Source organism: Rhinoderma darwinii, chromosome 4 (genome assembly GCF_050947455.1).
Source record: "Rhinoderma darwinii isolate aRhiDar2 chromosome 4, aRhiDar2.hap1, whole genome shotgun sequence".
NCBI lineage: Eukaryota > Metazoa > Chordata > Amphibia > Anura > Rhinodermatidae > Rhinoderma > Rhinoderma darwinii.
In genome coordinates this window covers 388,886,809-388,908,361 of record NC_134690.1, presented here as the reverse complement: position 1 = coordinate 388,908,361, position 21,553 = coordinate 388,886,809, and the positions used below count along the sequence as shown (strand labels likewise).

General features: G+C 44.6%; 1 protein-coding gene and 2 long non-coding RNA genes across 6 annotated transcripts in view; 1 reads left to right on the top strand and 2 right to left on the bottom strand.

Moving 5' to 3' along the window:
- The window catches only part of LOC142760242 (uncharacterized), an 87,888-nt gene extending 82,598 nt beyond the window's left edge, over window positions 1-5,290 (bottom strand). The window contains exon 1 of the long non-coding RNA XR_012883274.1: window positions 5,218-5,290. This is a non-coding gene — a long non-coding RNA (uncharacterized LOC142760242). The remainder of the gene's footprint in view (window positions 1-5,217) is intronic.
- Window positions 5,291-5,368: 78 nt separating this feature from the next.
- LOC142760241 (uncharacterized) overlaps window positions 5,369-21,553 on the top strand; it is a 46,265-nt gene continuing 30,080 nt past the window's right edge. For 2 of the 4 annotated variants that reach the window (XR_012883273.1, XR_012883270.1), the window contains exons 1-3: window positions 5,369-5,453; window positions 8,693-8,821; window positions 9,141-9,253. This is a non-coding gene — a long non-coding RNA (uncharacterized LOC142760241). Of the gene's footprint in view, window positions 5,454-8,692; window positions 8,822-9,140; window positions 9,254-10,095; window positions 10,325-21,553 lie in introns of those variants that run through there. The other 2 variants (XR_012883272.1, XR_012883271.1) reach the window with 2 other exon arrangements.
- Window positions 8,892-20,192, bottom strand: ATF3 (activating transcription factor 3). The gene is made up of 4 exons (XM_075863298.1): window positions 19,949-20,192; window positions 14,631-14,876; window positions 13,902-14,006; window positions 8,892-10,995 (listed from the first exon to the last, which is right to left on the bottom strand). Exons 2-4 carry the CDS (start codon window positions 14,868-14,870, stop codon window positions 10,777-10,779), a joined length of 564 nt encoding a protein of 187 aa, XP_075719413.1. The 5' UTR covers window positions 14,871-14,876; window positions 19,949-20,192; the 3' UTR covers window positions 8,892-10,776.

Sequence of the window (21,553 nt, the reverse complement as noted above, 5' to 3'; positions counted from 1 at the left end):
AGATTCTGCAGTTTTTAGAAATATCCCACATGTGCCTCTAGTGCGCTCGTGGACTAAAACACAAGCCCTAGAAGCAAAGAAGCACCTAGTGCATTTTGAGGCCTCATTTTTATTAGAATATATTTTAGGCAGATTGCCAGGTTTGAAGAGGTGTTGAGGTATCAAAACAATGGAAACCCACCAGAAGTGACCCCATTTTGGAAATTACACCCCTCAAGGAATTCATTTATGGTTTTTGTTATCATTTTGACCGCACAGTTTTTTCACAGCACCTATTTGAATTGGGCTGTGAAATGAAAAAAATGATATTTTTTCCAATAAAATGTCATTTTTGATCAAAATTTCTTATTTTCACAGGGAACAACATACCCCATTTTGTTGCCCAATTTGTCCTTAGTGCGGCAATACCCCAATTGTGGTGATAAACTGCCGTTTGGGCCCATGGGAGGGCTCAGACGGAAAGGAGCGCTATGTGTTTGTTGGAGTCCAGATTTTGCTGGATTGGTTTTCGGGTGCCATGTCGCATTTGCAGAGCCCCAGAGGTATCAAAGCAATGGAAACCCACCAGAAGTGACCCCATTTTGGAAACTACACCCCTCAAGGAATTCATTTATGGTTTTTGTTATCATTTTGACCGCACAGTTTTTTCACAGCACCTATTTGAATTGGGCTGTGAAATGAAAAAAATGATATTTTTTCCAATAAGATGTCATTTTTGATCAAAATTTCTTATTTTCACAGGGAACAACATACCCCATTTTGTTGCCCAATTTGTCCTTAGTGCGGCAATACCCCAATTGTGGTGATAAACTGCCGTTTGGGCCCATGGGAGGGCTCAGAAGGAAAGGACCACCATTTGGCCTACAGGAGCTTTTCTGGTGCTAAGTCATGTATGCAGAAGCCCCTGAGGTACCAGTAGAGTTGAAACCCCCGAGAAGTGACCCCAATTTAAAAACTATACCCCTTAAGACATTCATCTAGAGGTGTAGTGAGCATTTTGACCCCACAGGTACTGTGTAAAAGATAATGTGCAGCAGATGGTGCAGAGTGAGATTTGCAATTTTATATATATATATGGCATGTCAGTGTCCGATATAGTGTGCCCAGCATGCGCCACCGGAGATATACACCCCTTAAATTGTAATGTGGGTTCTCCTGGGTACGGCAATACCCTACATGTGGCTGTTATCAGCTGCCTGGGCACACGGCAGGGCTTAGAAGGGAAGGACCACCATTTGGCCTACTGGAGCTTTTCTGGTGCTAAGTCATGTATGCAGAAGCCCCTGAGGTACCAGTACAGTTGAAACCCCCGAGAAGTGACCCCATTTTAAAAACTACACCCCTTAAGACATTCATCTAGAGGTGTAGTGAGCATTTTGACCCCACAAGTACTGTGTAAAAGATAATGTGCAGCAGATGGTGCAGAGTGAGATTTGCAATTATATATATATATATATATGCCATTTCAGTGTCCAATATAGTGTGCCCAGCATGTGCCACCGGAGATATACACCCCTTAAATTGTAATGTGGGTTCTCCTGGGTACGGCAATACCCTACATGTGGCTGTTATCAGCTGCCTGGGCATACGGCAGGGCTCAGAAGGGAAAGATGAGGGGGGTAAGCTGTGCGGAGTGCATCAGGGTAAATTAAAAATCAAGGCATGTATGATACATTTTAAAACAATCTTTTATACAGAGCCCTGGTTTTTCGGGACACGTGTCACATTGGTATATGGTGTTCTTCCTTATCCCCGTCTTATAGCAGACTCTGCACCTCTTTTGACTCTTTCCCTTTCCACCGGTTTGGGGAACTTCTCCTGGAAAGTGTTGCCCTGGTACGATGCGTGTGGCCTCGCTTCCAGAAGTACTGGGTGCCCCCCCTTCCTGGTCCCTAAAGATTAGATCTTGAAATTCCAGGAAAGTTCCCGTCTGGCCTGCACATCGACGTAGCACGTACGCATTGTACAAAGCCATCGGTATGATGTGCACGGCCAGCTTCTTATACCACACCGCATGGCGCTGTAGGGCTTCAGGACTTGATTTGACAAGTCCATCCCTCCCATGTACCTATTGTAGTCCAGGATGCAGTCTGGTTTGGGGGTGGCCTTTCCTTCATATATCCTAAACCTGTAGGTATACCCGGATGCACTCTCGCACAGCTTATACATCTTCACGCCATACCTTGCCCTCTTACCCGGCAGGTACTTGCGGAATTGAACCCTCCCTTTAAAATGTACATGGGACTCATCAATAGAAATACACTTCTCGGGGTGTATGCTGGGGAAAACCGGGCACTGGAACGGTCTAATAGGGGTCTCCGTTTATACAAACGGTCAAAACTGGGGTAATCTCAGGGTGGGCACGGCTCATTATCAGTATAATGTAAAAAGCGAAGTATTGCCTCATTTATTTATTATTGTAGGTTACAGTTCAGTTCTGAAGTTGCTTTGAGGAGCCCATATATTAGACACCCCTATCAAACACCCCATTTTAGAAACTAGACCCCTCAAAGTATTCACAACAGCATTTAGAAAGTTTATGAACTGTTTAGGTGTTTCACAGAAATTTAGAGCAAAGTAGAGGTGAAATGTACATTTTTTTTTTGTCAGAAAATCCTCTTTATACCATTTATTTTATAACACAAAAGGATTTATCAGAGAAACGCAACTCAATACTTATTGCCCAGATTCTGCAGTTTTGAGAAATATCCCACATGTGGCCCTAGTGCGGTAATGGACTGAAGCACCGGCCTCCGAAGCAAAGGAGCTCCTAGCGGATTTTGAGCCCTCTTTTTTATTAGGCACCATGTCCGGTTTGAAGAGGCCTTGTGGTGCCAAAACATTGGAAACCCCCCAAAAGTGACCCCAATTTGGAAACTAGACCCCTTGAGGAATCCATTGTAGTTTTCTTGGGGTGCATGCGGCTTTTTGATCAGTTTTTATTCTATTTTTAGGTGGCGTGACTAAAAAACAGCAATTCTACTATTGTTTTTTTATTCTTTTTTTTTTACTGCGTTCACCGTGCGCTATAAATGACATATTCACTTTATTCTGCGGGGCGATACGATCACGTCGATACCAGATGTTTATAGGTTTATTTTATGTCTTATGGCGTTTGCACAATAAAATACTTTTTGTAAACAATCATTCACTTTTTGTGTTACCATATTCTAAGAGCCAAAACGTTTTTATTTTTCAATCAATAAAGCCGTGCGAGGACTTATTTTTTGCGTAACGAACTGTAGTTTCGATCAGTACCATTTTTCGGTACATGCGACTTTTTGATCTCTTTTTATTCCATTTTTTGGGAGGTGAAGTGACCAAACAATTGTTATTGTGGTTCGGTTTATTAATATTTTTTTTTACGGCGTTCACCGTGCGGGATAAATAACAAAATAATTTTGTAGTTCAGGCCGTTACGGACGCGGCGATACCAATTATGTATAGTTTATTTATTTGTTTATATATTTTTATTAATAATAAATGAGTGATAAGGGAAAAAGGGGGACTTTTACTTTTATTACTTTTAAAACTTTTATTTTCTTACTTTTACACATCTTTTTTTAACTTTTTTTTTACTTTATTACTTTGTCCCACTAGGGGACTTGAGGGCAGGAGGCCCTGATCGCTATTCTAATACACTGCACTACATGCGTAGTGCAGTGTATTAGAGCTGTCAGCTACTCACTGACAGCAAGCATTGTGGGTCCTGACGTTGTCAGGACCCACTAGGCTTCCGTCTATGGCATAGCCGGACGCCATTGTTTGGTGTCCGGTTGCCATAGTCACCATCGCCGGCCGCTATCGTGTAGCAGGCCGGCGATGGCGGATTAACCCCTAAGAAGCCGCGATCGCTATTGAACGCGGCTTCTGAGGGGTTAATCGGCGGGGGAGCTCCGCGATCGGTCCCGGCACATTGAGCAGTGATAGTCTGCTGTCGGAAACAGCAGCTATCACAGCTCATGAACGCGCCCCGCGCGAACGGCGCCGTGTTTACTCCATGACCTACTATTAGGTCACTGAGCGCGAACGCTACAGTTAGCATGACCTAATAGTAGGTCATGGAGCGTTAAGGGGTTAAAGTGTAGCTTATAGTGACATGTCAGAAGTTTGGATTGGTGGGAGTCCGAGCACTGAGACCCCCACCAATCGCTAGAACGAAGCAGCTGAAGCGCTTGTATGAGCACTCAGCCGCTTCATGACGGTTTGGCTTTTTCCACGGCCTAAGGGTCAATGCGATACATAGAGATAGATAGATAGATATAGGATAATCCACATTTTACAGATGCTGATTTTTCTGGCAGAATTTACTGCGTATGAAAGTGGTGAAATCTGCCGTGAAAATCCCTAAGGCCAAATGCATACAATGCGTATTATGTGCGGATTTGACGCGCAGATTTTCGTACGGAAAATCTGCAGCGTAATACTGTACCAGCAAAGTAAAGGAGACCTCAAGAAATCTCAATTTGATGAGGCTTTTACATTTTGGGGCAGAAATGGTTACATTTTTATAAATTGACGTGCTGCAGATTTTAAAATACACACCGCAATTTGCAGATTTTTTCTGCACGTAAAACGGACCTGCGGTGTGTATTTTAAAATCTGCAGCACGTCAATTTATAAAAATGTAACCATTTCTGCCCCAAAATGTAAAAACCGCACTATTAGGGGGGATTCACACGAGCGTGTATTCGGTCCGTGCGGGCCGCGTGGTTTTCACGCGGCACGCATGGACCAATACAAGTCTATGGGGCAGTACAGACAGTCCGTGCTTTTTGCGCAGCGTTTGTCTGCTGCGCAAAAAGCGCGACAGGTTCAATAACTCTGCGTATTTCGCGCATCACGCACCCATTGAAGTCAATGGGTGCGTGAAAATCACGCGCACCACATGGAAGCACTTCCGTGGGACGAGCGTGATTCGTGCAACAGCAGTGAAAAGGATGAATGAAAACCGAAAAGCACCACGTGCTTTTCTGTTTCCGAACATCCAAACGGAGTGTCTTTGCGATGAGCGAAGCCGGACAAGCGTACCGAACTTCACCGGGTTCGGCCAAACTCGTTTTGGCCGATCCCGGCAAAAAAATTATCGGTACGCGACGTCAGGAGATAGTCACTGTCCATGGTGCTGAAAGAGTTAAACTGTTTCAGCACCATGGACAGTGACTTGCGATCCCAAAATACATTAACCTGTAAAAAAAACCCGAAGTTCTAACTTACCGATTACTCCTGTCTCCTTCCTGCAGTCCGACCTCCCGGGCCGGGATGACACTTCAGTTCAAGTGACAGCTCCAGCCAATCACAGGCCAAGCACAGGCTGCAGCCAATCACAGGCTGCAGCGGTCACTTGGACTGCTGCGTCATCCAGGGAGGTGGTGCCCGATGTCAAGAGAGGCGCGTCACCAAGGACGCGTCACCAAGGACGCGTCACCAAGGAAACGGCCGGGAAGTTCTCGGTAAGTAGGAACTTTATCTTTTTTTTTTACAGGTTTTTCGCTGTTGTGTTCGGCATTCACTGTCGAGGGTGCTGAAAGATTTAGCTCTTTCAGCACCTTGGACAGTGACGGGCGTTGACAAGCCTCATCTCTATGATGCCGGCTGCGCGAAAATCACGCAGCCGCGCATCAGACACGCATGACACACGCAGCTGTCAAATGGTTTTTGCGCTCGCAAAACGCTGCGTTGTTTGCGCGCGCAAAAACGCAACGTTCGTGTGAATCTGCCCTTAGGTGCAGTTTTTACCTGCACCAAATTTTGCAACGTGTGCATGTAGCCTAAGGCCTCTCACACACAAGCGTATTTGGTCCATGATATACGGTCCGTATTTCGGCCGCATTTCCCGGACTGAACACCATGCAGGGAGCCGGGCTCCTAGCATCATAGTTATCTATTACGCTAGGTGTGACTGCCTCGCTGCGGGAAACATGTACTGAAAACATGATTACAGTACGGGACAGTTGTCCGGCAGCGAGGCAGTAACACAGCGTTCTAGATAACTATGATGCTTGGAGCCCGGCTCCCTGCAGTGTGTTCGGTCCGGAAAATACTACCGACATACGGACCGTATATCACGGACCAAACACGCTTGTGTGTGAGGCTCCTAAGGCCTCATGCACATAACCGTAGCCATGTGCACGGCCGTGATTTTTGGGTCGGCCGGCCATGGAGTTACACCCGCGAGCTGCCCGCAAATCGCGGGCCGTGCACATGGCCGCGTGCATTATTTCCTATGAGCCTGGACCGCAGAACACGGCCATAATAAGACATGTTCTGCAGTCCAGGCTCATGGCCATGCACGGACCATGGAAACCACAGTCGTGTGTATGGGCCCATAGGGATGAATGGGGCCGCGATTCTCCCGTGGATTTTCGGGGGAATTGCGGCCGCAAAAGCACATTAGTGTGCATGGGGCCTAAGAGTAATTGACATGCTGCAGATTTTTAAAATCTGCACTGCAGGTAAATTAGTTCAAATCTCCTTTACATGGCTGGTGCGGTTTTCCTTCTGTAAATCTAGAAAGAAAATCTGCAGCATTTCCACAATGTGTACAGGGGACGTTATAGTCACCCACAGGTTGACATAGATCTACCCATGAGATAATAAGCTCCACCCATGAGATAATAAGCTCCACCCATGAGATAATAAGCTCCACCCATGAGATAATAAGCTCCATTCGTTTCATTTCTCTACTAATTATTGAATACACTTTTTTTATTAACCCTTCACACGCAAATTCAAAACCCCAAAAAGCAAACAGTTTTTTAAATCATTTATTTATTAAAGTATCAAAACACAAAAACCTCATAATAGAAAATAATGGTAATAAAGTACCTTATTCTGATAATTAGAACATACATTAAAACATGCAATTCCTCTCACATCTGTAATATCGTGAGCGCTGTAAAACTTAGTACCACAACGATAATTGAACCTGCAGATGTTACACAAAAGTGAAAAAACATAATATATTTAGACATATATAGTGCTAACATGATTAACATACATACCAGTAAAGGCATGGAAATAAAAAGCCAAACAAAGAAAAAAATACACAACATGACGCCTGCGTCACATGTAATACATCCGAATATATATTATATATAGTGGGAACCAGAACAGTAAACGACAGAGCAAAAGACCAGCCTGTGGGCGACATCACCCAAGATTTCCCCTGTCCCATTTACTCATCGATACGGATACACAGCAATCAGATTGCAGAGAACCTGCGAACCCATCCAATTTTTTTTTCCTAAATGTGATGGGCTGAGCTGTAGCGCACTCACGCGCCTATGGCACAAAATACAATGGGCCCTGATGTATTAAAAACCAATACAGAGGTAGAGTAGTTTTGTTGCCCATTGTAGCCAATCAGATTAAGACTCAGAAAGAAGTGATCGGATTGGTTCCCATAGGTAACTGCTCTTTTTGGTCTTTCACGAGACCCTCAGCTTCCAAATATTCAAAAATGGGAACTGGACAATTTTGTAAAAAAATATTGTACAAGAGGGTGAGGCGGGACATACTATAGCTCGGGATCACACAGGTCGTTTTTGTCACTCTACGACACTGCGTCTACAGTAGAAACATTTCCTAGCACTTGCGGTTAGGCCTCATGCACACCACCATAGCCATGCGCACGGCCGTGATTTTCGGGTGTAACCCGCGAGTCGCACGCAAATCGTGGGCTGTGGATATGGCCGTGCCCGTTATTTTCTATGAGCCTGGACCGCAGAACACGGCCGTAATAAGACATGTCCGTTCTTTCTGGGCTCCTGGGCCATGCACGGACCATGGAAACCACAGTCGTGGGCATTGGCCCATAGAAATGAATGGGGCCGCAATTCTCCCTTGGATTTTCGGGGGAATTGCGGCTGCAAAAGCACGTTCGTGTGCATGGGGCCTAAGGCAAAAAAAAATAAAAATTACTTGAAAAGGGACTGAGCTGCAATACCAGACACCGCCTACGGAGGTGCTATTTCTTAAACTAACCCTTTTATTTAATCTGACAAACCCTTTAGGAACCACCACACTATTGCCTTGTATGAAACCGGCCTTACAAGTCATTTTGCATACACCAACATCACATGCTAAGTCACTGACTCCTATGAAATACATCTTGTCTACTAGCGACAACGTATTGTAAGCAGCTATACATAGGTTATAACTTTACAGCTGCAACTCCACCCTGGCGTTGGCAGCCATTAAAAAAAATTCTAATACTTTTCTCATGGTCCTGGACTTTAGTACCACGACGCTTCGCCCTAAGGTTCTGCATTCAAAGTTTTCCTAGACTTTTCATTTGGTCCTTTCGATCATTGCTCTTTAAGGGATTAAAGTGACAACTGTTTTGAGGACCACAAAAGTGTTCAGAGTGATTGTCAGTTAAACTACGCAGTCTGAAACAGCTGATGGTACCGATTATGCTGTGTGAATTTTTTTACATTTTTTTTTTTTAATAGAGGACGTGGCCCTTTAAGAATATTATAAGTCACTGCAGACTACCGTATAAGCACTCGGCTTATAGACTTGCGCCTTTAAATGCTAGGTGACTACTAAAAACCGCTATAACATACAGCAGAAGATATACATTGCCTCACGTATCACCTTCAAACATATGGCTACACGAATCCCGCGTGAATATCTTGCATTTAAGGTTTAGTTCCAGTTTAACGCCGCCATTCGTTACCTCCCACAGATAATCATAAAAAAAGAACGACAAACTTCCATCTAACATGTACTAATACGACAGTTCTGTTACAGAATATAAAGAGGTTATACATGTCAGACCGGCACATGGCGCTCGTGTGTGGAGGTCGCCTCTGAGGTAATTTTTGGCTTTATCATTGTTACACATGAATTGAAAGACATTGCAAAATAAATGAAATGTTATTTAGAGACTTTGAAGATTTTAATACCCCTCAAAGCCGTCTTGAAAAGTGCTTGGAAGTGAAATCTGGATCTTCCCTTTAAATAAGGCCTGGTCCGCTGACTAATGTGGAACTACTAACTTCAAGCTCGAGACTTGGAGGACATGTTGGGAGTTGTAGTCCAACAGAACTAGCAATTTAACAACGTTTCCAATAGATTAACAGATATTTTTTTCCCCTAGTTTAATACTTAGATTTTTATTTTATTTTTTTCAGTGGCAATGTAGAAACAGTCACCAGGAAACAGTCAGCAAGCAAACCTATTAAAGAAGTGGAACATGTCAGTTAGTGAGCTTCAGTCTGCTATCGTGTATGGAGCTTCTGGACAGGTATCGGACGTCGGGGAAATAGAGCTCGGAGGGGTTAGACTTTTCCCTATTGGATTCTATTATTTTTTCAGGCAGTCACTCCCCTCCCCCTCCTGTACATATTTAAAGGGGAATATATGCCAAATTAAAGGGGTTGTTTTATGATGAAAAACCCTCTTCATAAAGTAGCTGGAGTGACGATCTATGTTGTGGCACAAAGAGGGGGTTTTGAGCGGAGGAGAGCCTCTATGGCGTCCATATTTCCTAATGGGACATATAGACAGGGGTCTTCCATATCATGTCTATGTGTTGGATTATTGTATTTAGTGCATTGTCCAGGCAGCCGGTTGCTTCATATCTAATACCTTATTACATGTGTCTATGCGTAATATGGGATCTGCGTGACTGAAAGCGTTTTCACTTCTTTAACAGGACACTTACTCAATTTTCACACGCCACACAATTAACCATACTGCAAGATGGACAGAAATTTTGTACACTGGTTCCATGCATTATACACACATACAAATGTAGCAGAGCTAAAATGCGTCAGCTATAGTTTTCCATGAACTACTGCAATTATGACGCACACACAAATGCAAATTCAGCTCGTATGTGTGTATATGACATGTCACAGCACACAAGAGCCCAATAATCGTCACAAGGAGGTCTACGTGGGTCCAAATCGCAGCAATCTCATGTCATTGAAGCGACTTTGGGTGACAACCTACTTAAAGGGACACCCCAGGAAAAACTTTTCTTCAGGCCTGCACTAGATATAAGTGTATTCTGGAGTATTCCTTTACGTCGCTGCAATGCGCTTAGTAGATGAGAACACATTGCCAGTTTCTACCATTTTGCAGGTTGAGCCAATGAAGAATAGAAGCAATGCGGTTAAGACTGAGGCAGTAAGTGCCTCGTACCTCAATATATTCTAGTGAATATAAAGAATGACCCAGCAAGCAAAATGGATTCATCTATCATGTAGACATCATTTGTGTAGTGACCTCTCAAAAAACACAAGACTAACAACACTATTCCAAATAAATAAATGGAAAATAACCGTGAACCGTCTCCGGTTGCTTATGGTTCACGGTTAAGGCTGTCCGTGGTGCTTTATTATTTTCTTTGTTGTGCGGTCTTCAGTAGAAGCGCCACATGCTGCGCGCGCGTCCGCTATTTATTGCCTCCAGAACACTGATTTTTATACTTTTCTTCGTTTCTTGCGATTAGCAACGTATAAAAAAAATAATAATAATTGCACAAAGTGTCGAGGAAAAAAAAAACATCACGCCGCTATAGGACAATACGAATAGCAAGCGAATGGATCCCAGCCACAGCGAATAGAACAGCGCTGTCGGCGGTCGCTTCTGAAACACCAGTCGAAAATGCTGAATCCCTTCCGCTAGAATCACGTGATGGTTCTCGGGTCAAAGGCTCTTTCCTTGCAAGGATTTTGCTAGGGCGTCTCTGATACAGCTAAAGCCCCCCAGGGGGCGTCAGTGAGTTTTTGCAGTTCCGTGTATTGTATACTAGGGAGTTGCTCAGTTTACTACCTCAGTTACTAAGTTCTGCAGGGTTCCATCTTTGATTTGCTGAATGAAGAGGTTGCGTTCGTCTTCTGGCGTCCTGCCGTTCTGGGCTCGGACTATGCAGGTGGGTCGGTGGAGGTTCAGCATGTAGATTAAGTGTTGCTTCTCGTTCTTGAGTTCCTCAATTTGGGCTTTCAGTTCTGCATTGATAGATTCCAGTTTTTCTGACTCCTTTGTAGAAACAAGGGGGAAAAAAAACAAACAAAAAATTTTAGTTTACAGTTTAGCACTGACGTATCGGACATATACTAGTGCTGTGCCATACATACTTATTGTCGGAATACCCCTTTAAGGCCGGGCTCACACGTAGCATAAACAATGCGGCTTTTCCGCAACGGATTTCATTGCGTAAAATCTGCAGTGTAACACAGTAGCAGCAAAGGGAATGGTATTTGAACAAATTTCACCCACACGCTGCGTAAAAACGGTTCATTAATTGACCTGCGGTGCGTTTTTTTTATCCGCAGAATGTCAATTTATGCTGCGGAACCGCTAAATTCTGTTGCTGGTTTCCCCCATTGCATTCATTGGGGGGAGAAACCCGCAACAAATAGTAAATGTTGCAATTTTTGCAATGGAAAAGTGGAGCTGCATAATTTTTTTTGAACTATACTTACCCAGAACCCTCTGCTCCTGCATCCAGCCCAGATTCCAGGGATGACGTTTCATCCCATGTGACTGCTGCAGCCAATCACAGGCTGCAGTGGTCACATGGGATAAAACATCATCCCAGGAGACCGGGCTGCAGGACGTTAAAGGGATGCCATGGCCACGGGTAAGTACAACCTTTTTTTTCACCTCTCATTTCCCGCGGCGAATATTCCAGCCAAAAAAACTGCACCACAATTTGGTGTGTTTTTTTGTTCGGAATACACTGCGGCATCCAGGGCGGATACGCGGTGTGCTTTTACGCACACTATCCGCCCTGTGTGAACATAGCCCAGGCATTCATTATTAGCATTTGCAGGTATTTGAGGGAATAAATTGGAGCCACGTGTTTATAAATAGATAAATATGGTGCACACAGATTGTTATATGACCCAATTGTATATTTTCCATCCTATGGTAAAATCATACAATGCAGTCAGCATGGTGCAGAAGGAAGTCAGTGTAGAGAAAGTATGTACACAATCTGCATTCCATGACTGGCACATGTGAAATATATTATATGTACTGGATTAGATTATTTTCTATGGGATCATATACCCCAGTATTGCTATTAAATTGGACTGTGACGAATAGAAACAATCTGCATTTTAATTCTATTTCTCAAGGAACAATGAAAGGACTCCGAAATAACCGAGACATTAGAGGCAAGATCTCAATACTGTAAACTGTAGGGCCATGTTCAGATGTGGCGGAATTTTTCCGTTGCAAATGTTGGGGCAATTACGCAACGAATCTGCAGCAACACTTGCATATTTGACAGGTAATTCAGACGTTGCAGATATCACAGCGGACTTGCCACAGATTTCAGTTTTTGCATTGCAAAGGCTGAAATCCGCAGCGAAATGCCGTTTCTTCTCTGCAACATAATGAGCTGCTGCGGAGGGGAAATTCGGCACCGCAGCCTGATTTCCGCACAGTTATTTTCCGCAACGTCTGAACTAAGTTTCCTAAAAATGTATAGAAACAAATGTAAAAAAATGGCCGCTGCAGAATTTCACTGCGGACTGTCCGCAGCTTCATCTTGCTGGTGTCTAGTTAAAGAAGTATAGTAATATTAGAACGGGTAACCACTAGGTTGGATCATTTCAAGTGCGAAGGTATAGTCAGGCTTTTTTAAAATCCAGCTTTGGGGTCATTAGTTCCTTTTGAGCGTCTCTATATGGTGCATGTGACTTGAGCCTGTGTATAGGCATACTATATCACATGCATGGAATTTTAAAGGGGAAAATTACCTTAATATATGTTCTGGCATGTCGGAAGATGCTATTAGTGGGGGGTCCTTGAGCTGCGCCAACAAAATTTTTCAAGTCATAACGGTGGCGGCAACTTTCACTTTAAGGTAATGAAGCTGTATAAAAGCGAGGGAGGTAGGTGGAGAGCTTTAGAGGCAAGGTAAACTTAACAATCCCTCCCTCCTATTCACTCCACAGAGCTTCATTACAGAGGTCAGGTGGTGCGATAAACCCTAAAGCCTGGCACCAAAATGGGCATAATTACATAGAGAGTCATATTGAACCCCAATGAAGAGGATTACAATAAATCTGCCCCTCTGGAGCCACATTCAAGGATATAGGGAATTGCATGAATAGCAACGCCCTAATATACTCACAGGCTACTAACAGCAACTACAGGGAATATGACATATGAAGCCCAGACGAGGCCATTAAAGAGGACCCGTCACCTCTCCTGTCATGTCTGTTTGAGTAAATACTCGTGATCCCCATGACAACAATTCTGGAGCATTTTTTCTTAAAACTATATTTTGTGCTATTCCTTGGGGGCGTGTCCCTAAACAGTCTGACACTGACCAATCAGTGCTGATAGAGTGAGATTGTAGGGACACGCCATATTGACAATGGGAATGGTAACACCGTCGTCAATTTATTCATACATTTCTAGGAGGAATAACAGAGGAATAGCAAATCGCAGAGATATAAGCAAAGATTATCCAGAATTGTTATTTCATGGGGAATACAATTATTTACTAAAATAGACATGTCAGGAGAGCGGACAGATCCTCTATAACGTTATGTTAGGGAGTTGTTATTTATGCAATTGCCTCATCTATTCTATAAAGCGGCTCCAGAGGCTGCGCTCCACCTGATCATAGTAATTTATCATTTTATATAACGTATCAGGTGGTTCAGAACGGTTTGGTCCATATATGCTAAGACTAGAGTTTCCTACACCAGTCAGATGCCCGCTGCGATAGGACGCGACAAATAAATTTAGTCGCATCTTGGGCTGTTCGAGCGCCACAAATTAAAACGTAGCTGGCAAAAATTTACACCAATTTCTGCTGTAAGTAAAATAAGCATGTGCCAAAATTTGACTTTTCCTGCCAAAATACTGCCAAAAATGGCATAATAAATCTCCCCCTATGTGTTCGTTTAAATGTGGCCTCTCACCTTCTGTAAACTGTCTGTTTTCTCTCTCTTTTTGTTTCGACATTTGGCAGCTGCAACCTTGTTCCGTTCTCTTCTCCGCTTTTTCCTGTCATCTTCTGGTACAAACTAGAAACAAGACAGGACATTAATGAAGTTTGTCAGCTTTTTTATTTTATAAATAAAGTTAGTTGAATCTGAGAACTATGAGGGAGATAGATCAAAACTGGTGCCAAGCAAAAGTGGAGCTGTTGCCCATAGCAACCAATTTTTCAGATGCCATATTGAAAATGAAAGAAGCAATCTGATTGGTTGCCATAGGCAACTCTTCCACTTTTTGTTTGCACCAGTTTTGATAAATCTCCCCCATGTGCTCACACTTCTGCAGCTTGAGAGCAGATTTAGGGGGTCACATCCCCAATGCTTGTGTATTTATCCACATTGAGAGAACTCATTGACGTTAACCCCATCCCCATCGGCTACACATACCACAATATAGTCTAGTACAGGATTTAAAAAAAAAAACGTAACTGCTTTCTTCCAGAAGCAGCGCCACACATGTCCACAGGTTGTGTGAGGTATTGCAGCTCAGTCCCATTCACTTCAATGGAGCTAGACTGCAATACCAGACACAACCCCTGGACAGGTGTGGCGCTGTTACTGGAAGAAAGCAGTTATGTTTTTCTAATCCCGTAGTACCTGTAATATGTTTGTTATATACGACTTGTATGTCGTATTATGGGTATAACCTACCTCTGTCTTGGATATGGTCATTTCAATTGGTCTTTCGGCTACCACCACAGTGTCCAGGCTGCAAAGTGGCCGGGCGGCGAGACACTTGCTCTGGATGGCGAATCGGAGTTCTTCTTTAACAAATGGCGTCAAGTTGGTAAAGTCTTCAAAAGCAAACGTCATGGTCGGTGACAGACATGGAACAATTGCGGACGCGCTGACCTCTGCTGCAGAGCCTTGTCCTGGGTGCTGAAGCATCATTTTGTACTAAAATAAAAACATCATGACGTTATTAACGTGGCATCTGAGAAGTATGGCTTCATACATGAAAGAGGGCAGGATAGCCTGTCTGCAGAGTATTCCTCCCTCAAAGTAGTAAAAAAAGCGGTCAATTCCGTATCTGAGAAAGCGGAGTATGGCTGCCATTACAGCTTACAATGCTGGTCACCCAGCTTTCCCATACTCCTGAATGGAAAAATTGCCAGTGGTCTCATACCATTGCACAACTCAAAAAAAAATAATAAAATGACAATCCACCCGTGGGAGCTGTAATGGCAGCTCCATCGGTTGTCACCCAGCTTTCCCCCCAGAAACAGTGCCTACGGGCTATGTATGGTATTACAGCTTTACCCTACTCATTTAAATGGGGCTGAGCCGCAGTACCAGGCACAGACTACAAAAAGGGTGGCGCTGTTTGTGGGGGGAGGAGAGAGAACTTTTTCCTAATCCCGGAAATGGTCAGTATATTGTCAGGCTGACTGAATCCTATATTCAAAGTTTTTTGTTCAGTGATAAAATCCGTCAGGAACATAAATTAGTCGCTGAGCTTTTGTTAGCGCCTATGAAACAAAGTACAAAGTAAAATAAATGTATAAATAGCCCCTCGTGGCTTATAATTACACACGAGCACGGCGCTATATTTACTTCTAGATTACAAATTAAACAGTTAGATATCCTGACGGATCACGTCATGGCCGACCGGCCGCTGTGGAACAAATATATATTACACTACTACCACTAGCGAGTCATTATGTACGCGTCAGTGGCTCTGTGCGGCATCACATGGTCACTCAGGTTCCTCATATGACGACATCAGGTTAATATTAAATAGTTGGTCGGTTCATTACCCCCGCGTCCTTGCGGTGACCTGGAGCTTTCTGACATTTCACGACTATTTCTACACGGAGGATGTCTCCTCCTCTGATGAAACCAGGAAACAGGTGATATTTCCCAGGAAATGGACCCTACTGTTTTGTGCCACCGCACTGGTTGTGTAACCCGTGTGCAACCGTGCCCGAGGTCATCAGTGGGGAAGGTGACAAGGGCAAGCCACGTGACGGTCATGTGATGTGTGTTACAATCTGCCGAATGGAAATATAGGGTAAGGGTATGTTCCCACGTGGACGTCCGTAACGGCTGAAATCACGGAGCTGTTTTCAGGAGAAACCAGCTCCGCAATTTCAGACGTAATGGCAAGTGCAGGTGCTTTTCGCTGCGTCCATAATTGGAGCTGTTTTTCCATGGTGTCAATGGAAAACGGCTCAAGAAGTGACAGGCACTTCTTTGACGAGGGCGTCTTTCTTACGCGCCGTCTTTTGACAGCGGCGCGTAAAAAAAATGACCGTCGGCACAGAACATCGTAAAGCCCATTCAAATGAATGGGCAGATGTTTGCCGACGCTTTGGTGCCGTATTTCGAGGTTAAAACGCCCGAATTACGTCCGTAAATAGGGCGTGTGAACATACCCTAAAAGTAAAAAATTTAAATACAGGAGACCAGCCGGGATGTCAGATTCGTACCTATGAGAGTTTAAGATTTGCAGATGTAGCAGAGCTGAATTTGTCCCGTAATATTTTGAGGACCTGGCAACTACAGATTGATAGATCTCTTGCATCACGTAGCGAGGCCACAGCTCGGACATCAATATCATAAGACATCCAGTGAGATTGGAGGCACCCATACAGCTTCACATTAATGGTAGAGATACACAGGGCGGATACGCTGCTGTAAAAGTACACAGTGTATGTCCTGGGACCCGCAGGGAATTCCGCCTGAAAAACAGCACCAAATTGTGGTGCACTTTTTCGGGCAGAATGTCTGCTGAGGTAAAACAGTGGTTGGAAAATGTTTTTGGTTATTTTATCCCATTCTCCAATGTCATGGCGACGGGTCCCTCTGTGGTCCGTGCCGTCTGGTCTCCTGGGATGACGCTGCAGCCCATGTGACCGCTGCAGCCTATGATTGGCCAATTTATGAACGTCTTTTGGGCGGATTTTTTATGTAGCGTGCGGCTCAGATTTGTTCAGATCTCATCCACTCTGCTGCTACTGGATTACACTACGGACTTTCTGCACTGAAATCCATTGCGGAAAATCTGCAGTGTTTACGCTACGTGTGAACACACCGTTTAAAATGAATTAAAAAAATGTTTATACTTACCCCCGGGCGTTGTCATAGCAACGCTTTCTCCTGTTCTCCATCCAGGCCGGCCTTCTGGGATGATGTTCCATCCAACTGACTGCTGCAGCCAATCACAGGCTGAAACGGTCACATGGGCTGCAACGCCATCCTATTAGGCCAACCTGCAAAGACAACAGAGGAACACGCCGCCATGACAACGGAGTAAGGGTATGTTCACACGGCCTATTTTCAGATGTAATTCAGGCGTTCTACACCTCAAATTACGCCTGAAAAAAAGACGGCTCCATTATGTTATGTTCACACTGAGTTTTTTTATGCGGAAACCGCGCCGCAAAACTCGTCAAAAACGGCCCGAAAATGCCTCCCATTGATTTCAATGGGAGGCGGAGGAGTCTTTTTCCCGCGAGCGGTAAAACCGCCTCGCGGGAGAAAGGGACATGCCCTATCTTCGGGTGTTTACGCCTCTGACCTCCCATGGACATCAATGGGAGGCAGAGAAAGCGTATTTCGCAGCGTTTTATGCCCGCGGTGCTCAATGGCCGAGGGTGAAAAATACAGCGAAAATCGGCGTGCAGGGAGAGGAAAATCAGCCTCAAACTTCCAAACGGAATTTTGAGGCAGAAATTCCGCCTGCAAAAAACTCAGTGTGAACATAGCCTTACATCTGCAAACATCTGCCATTGCTTGCAATGGGATTTACGATGTTCTGTTCCCACGAGCCTTTATTTTACGCATCGCTGTCAGAATACGGCGCGTAAAATGACAGCTCGTCAAGAGTGCAAGTCACTTCTTGGGACGTTTTTGGAGCCGTTTTTCATAGACTATTTAAAACAGCTCCAAAAACGGCCGTAAAAAACACGTTTCTCAAAAAAAGTCTAAAAATCAGGAGCGGTTTTCCCTTGAGAACAGCTCCGTATTTTCAGACGTTTTTTGTTAAGCATGTGAACATACCCTAAGTATAAACTCTTTTTCCCAGTCACTGTTTTCCACCACAATTTGGTACGCTTTTTCGAGCGGAATTCCCTGCGGGTTCCAGGATGGATACGTATTTTTACGCAGCGTATTCAAGATGGGCTGATAATACCATCCACACATATTCAAGAAATTCTCATACATGGAGGTCACGGAGGTAGGGATTTTTCTCCGTTAAACATGACTTGAATGCAATCTATTGCTCCCTGTTATCAGTCATTAATAGGATATATTAATAACGGAGAAATGACTGATAACAGGGAGCGCTAGATTGCAATCAAGTCATGTTTAACCAATTACACATCACAAGATAATCTGAATGACCAAGAGCAGCAGACTGAGCAGAGGTGACCAGTTAGGAGATCGGACTATGAACATTATATGATCATCCAATAATACCAGATACTTGATAGTCTGTCACCTATGCCGGATTAAAGAAATGTTGCTGTATGTGATGATTGCAGCACTTTTCATTTTCATACTTAATCTTACGTGCGTCACAGCTGAGTTGATAAAGCGCCAGTCACGCCTTGTCACCTACTGTGCCATTATACTGTACATTATAATGCAGGTTTCAGGAAATGAATAATGGAATGTCTCACTACTGCCACCTCTTGGCAAGAAGATGAAAGAGCAGGAGTGTGAACTGAAAGTATTACCAGGCAGTTTCATCAGAAGGCTGAGATCCTCGTGTGCCTGTTGTGGTCAATTACACGCACATTCCTGGCCACACACACACACACACTACGGCACAGGCTGGCACTACTGGCGCAACCACGCTGGTACAAGTGCTACCACTAAATCCACTGTGCATACATACTGGAAATAAGAAAGTTCCCATACAACTGTAACATTAGGATGAGTCATGCCAAATGTAAAACTCAGCTCTGCTACATCTGTAAATTATATACACACAAAGACCCTGGATCATAATTACAACAAAACCTAAAAAAAGCTAATAAGATATTGATCCCACAACAACTTATTATTGGTGAGGGGGAGGTTGTCAGTATGGGGGGGGGGGGGGAGAATGAGAAGGAATCTCATGATCAGGGTGATTTAAGGTCATACAATTTTTTTTTTTAATATATATATATATCGAGGATAAACATTGTTCCAGTCTGGATGACAAAGTATACATATATATATCACATAGTATAATTATTCTTATCTAGGATATTGTCAATGATAATTATACAAAGAAGTAGCAGAGCTGAGTGTGTGGAAAGACTCATTTATGTCTGATCGAAGGTTGTTCATAAGATCGCAGGGGTAAATCTCAATTGTGAATTATCACACCAAAGAAATAAAAACAATGTCAGCTCTGCTACATCTGTATTATTCTTCCTCCGGACAAGGAGCCAGGTAGCCAAAGTGGCTAAAAACTTTCCTGCCGATGCAAAAACTTTTTAGGTTGTGTTCTATTGAGGTCTATGGAAGTTGGAAGAGTCATTTCCCATTCATCCAAATAGTTCTAGCTAACTATATATATATATATATATATATACACACACACCAGATAATATTCCATATATCGTAGTAGTATGAATTAATATTGATTATAACACACACAAAACATTCTATAGTATTATCTATTGGTAACATATCATCATTATTTATTATAAGGATAGATAGATAGATAGATAGATAGATAGATAGATAGATAGATAGATATGAGATAGATAGATAGATAGATAGATAGATAGATAGATAGATAGATAGATAGATAGATAGATAGATAGATAGATAGATAGATAGATAGATAGATAGATAGAATAGATCGCCAGGTAATGACTCAGGATGAGAAAGTCACAAGTGTTGTAGTAAAGTTGAGAAACACAAAGGAACCAGAAGAGTGAAAACAACTGCACAACACAAAGAAAACCTCCGGGCAGAAGTTGTCAGCAGCGGGCAGTAGTTGTAGGATTTGCCCCTCTGCCTCTTACCTGCTCTGATGTGCCACTGAGGGTAAGAAGTGAAGAATGCCAGTGTTGGGCAGACGCAGCAGAGCCGTGTGTGTGAGCGCTCGCCTGTGTAGCGCTCTGTGTGAGTCCGTCTTTCCCTGGCAGAGTTGCATCACCTCTTTATATAGCTATAGCGGAGGGGCAGTTCAGGAATGCTGCCTGACGTCATTCTAAGAATAGCAAAACGAGTGAGCCCGGGCCGGTGATGCAAGGCAGGAGGAGGAGGGGAGTGACCCGGGAGGAGGTGCACAGGGGAAAGCCTCTCTCCATAACAGGGATGGGGCGGGTAACTGCTCCTGCTGCACGCCTGCCATGTCCTGAGCGGAGGAGACGCGTACATTACTGCACCGCTGCAGATAGAGGGCGCTGCTGCTCATGTGTTATGATGTTTGTGTCGCTGTTACCCGGCAATGAGCAGCTGCTGCCTAGCGCCGGTCATAACACAACACCGGAGACTGCGCCGCTCATAACACAACACCGGAGACTGCGCCGGTCATAACACAACACCGGAGACTGCGCCGGTCATAACACAACACCGGAGACTGCGCCGGTCATAACACAACACCGGAGACTGCGCCGGTCATAACACAACACCGGAGACTGCGCCGCTCATAACACAACACCGGAGACTGCGCCGGTCATAACACAACACCGGAGACTGCGCCGGTCATAACACAACACCGGAGACTGCGCCGGTCATAACACAACACCGGAGACTGCGCCGCTCATAACACAACACCGGAGACTGCGCCGGTCATAACACAACACCGGAGACTGCGCCGGTCATAACACAACACCGGAGACTGCGCCACTCATAACATAACACCGGAGACTGCGCCGGTCATAACCCAACACCGGAGACTGCGCCGGTCATAACACAACACCGGAGACTGCGCCGGTCATAACACAGCACCGGAGACTGCGCCGGTCATAACACAACACCGGAGACTGCGCCGGTCATAACACAACACCGGAGACTGCGCCGGTCATAACACAACACCGGAGACTGCGCCGGTCATAACATAAAACCGGAGACTGCGCCGGTCATAACCCAACACCGGAGACTGCGCCGGTCATAACACAACACCGGAGACTGCGCCGGTCATAACACAACACCGGAGACTGCGCCGGTCATAACACAGCACCGGAGACTGCGCCGGTCATAACACAACACCGGAGACTGCGCCGCTCATAACATAACACCGGAGACTGCGCCGGTCATAACACAACACCGGAGACTGCGCCGGTCATAACACAACACCGGAGACTGCGCCGGTCATAACACAACACCGGAGACTTCGCCGGTCATAACACAACACCGGAGACTGCGCCGGTCATAACACAGCACCGGAGACTGCGCCGGTCATAACACAACACCGGAGACTGCGCCGGTCATAACACAACACCAGAGACTGCGCCGGTCATAACACAACACCGGAGACTGCGCCGCTCATAACACAACACCGGAGACTGCGCCGGTCATAACACAACACCGGAGACTGCGCCGGTCATAACACAACACCGGAGACTGCGCCGGTCATAACACAACACCGGAGACTGCGCCGGTCATAACACAACACCGGAGAC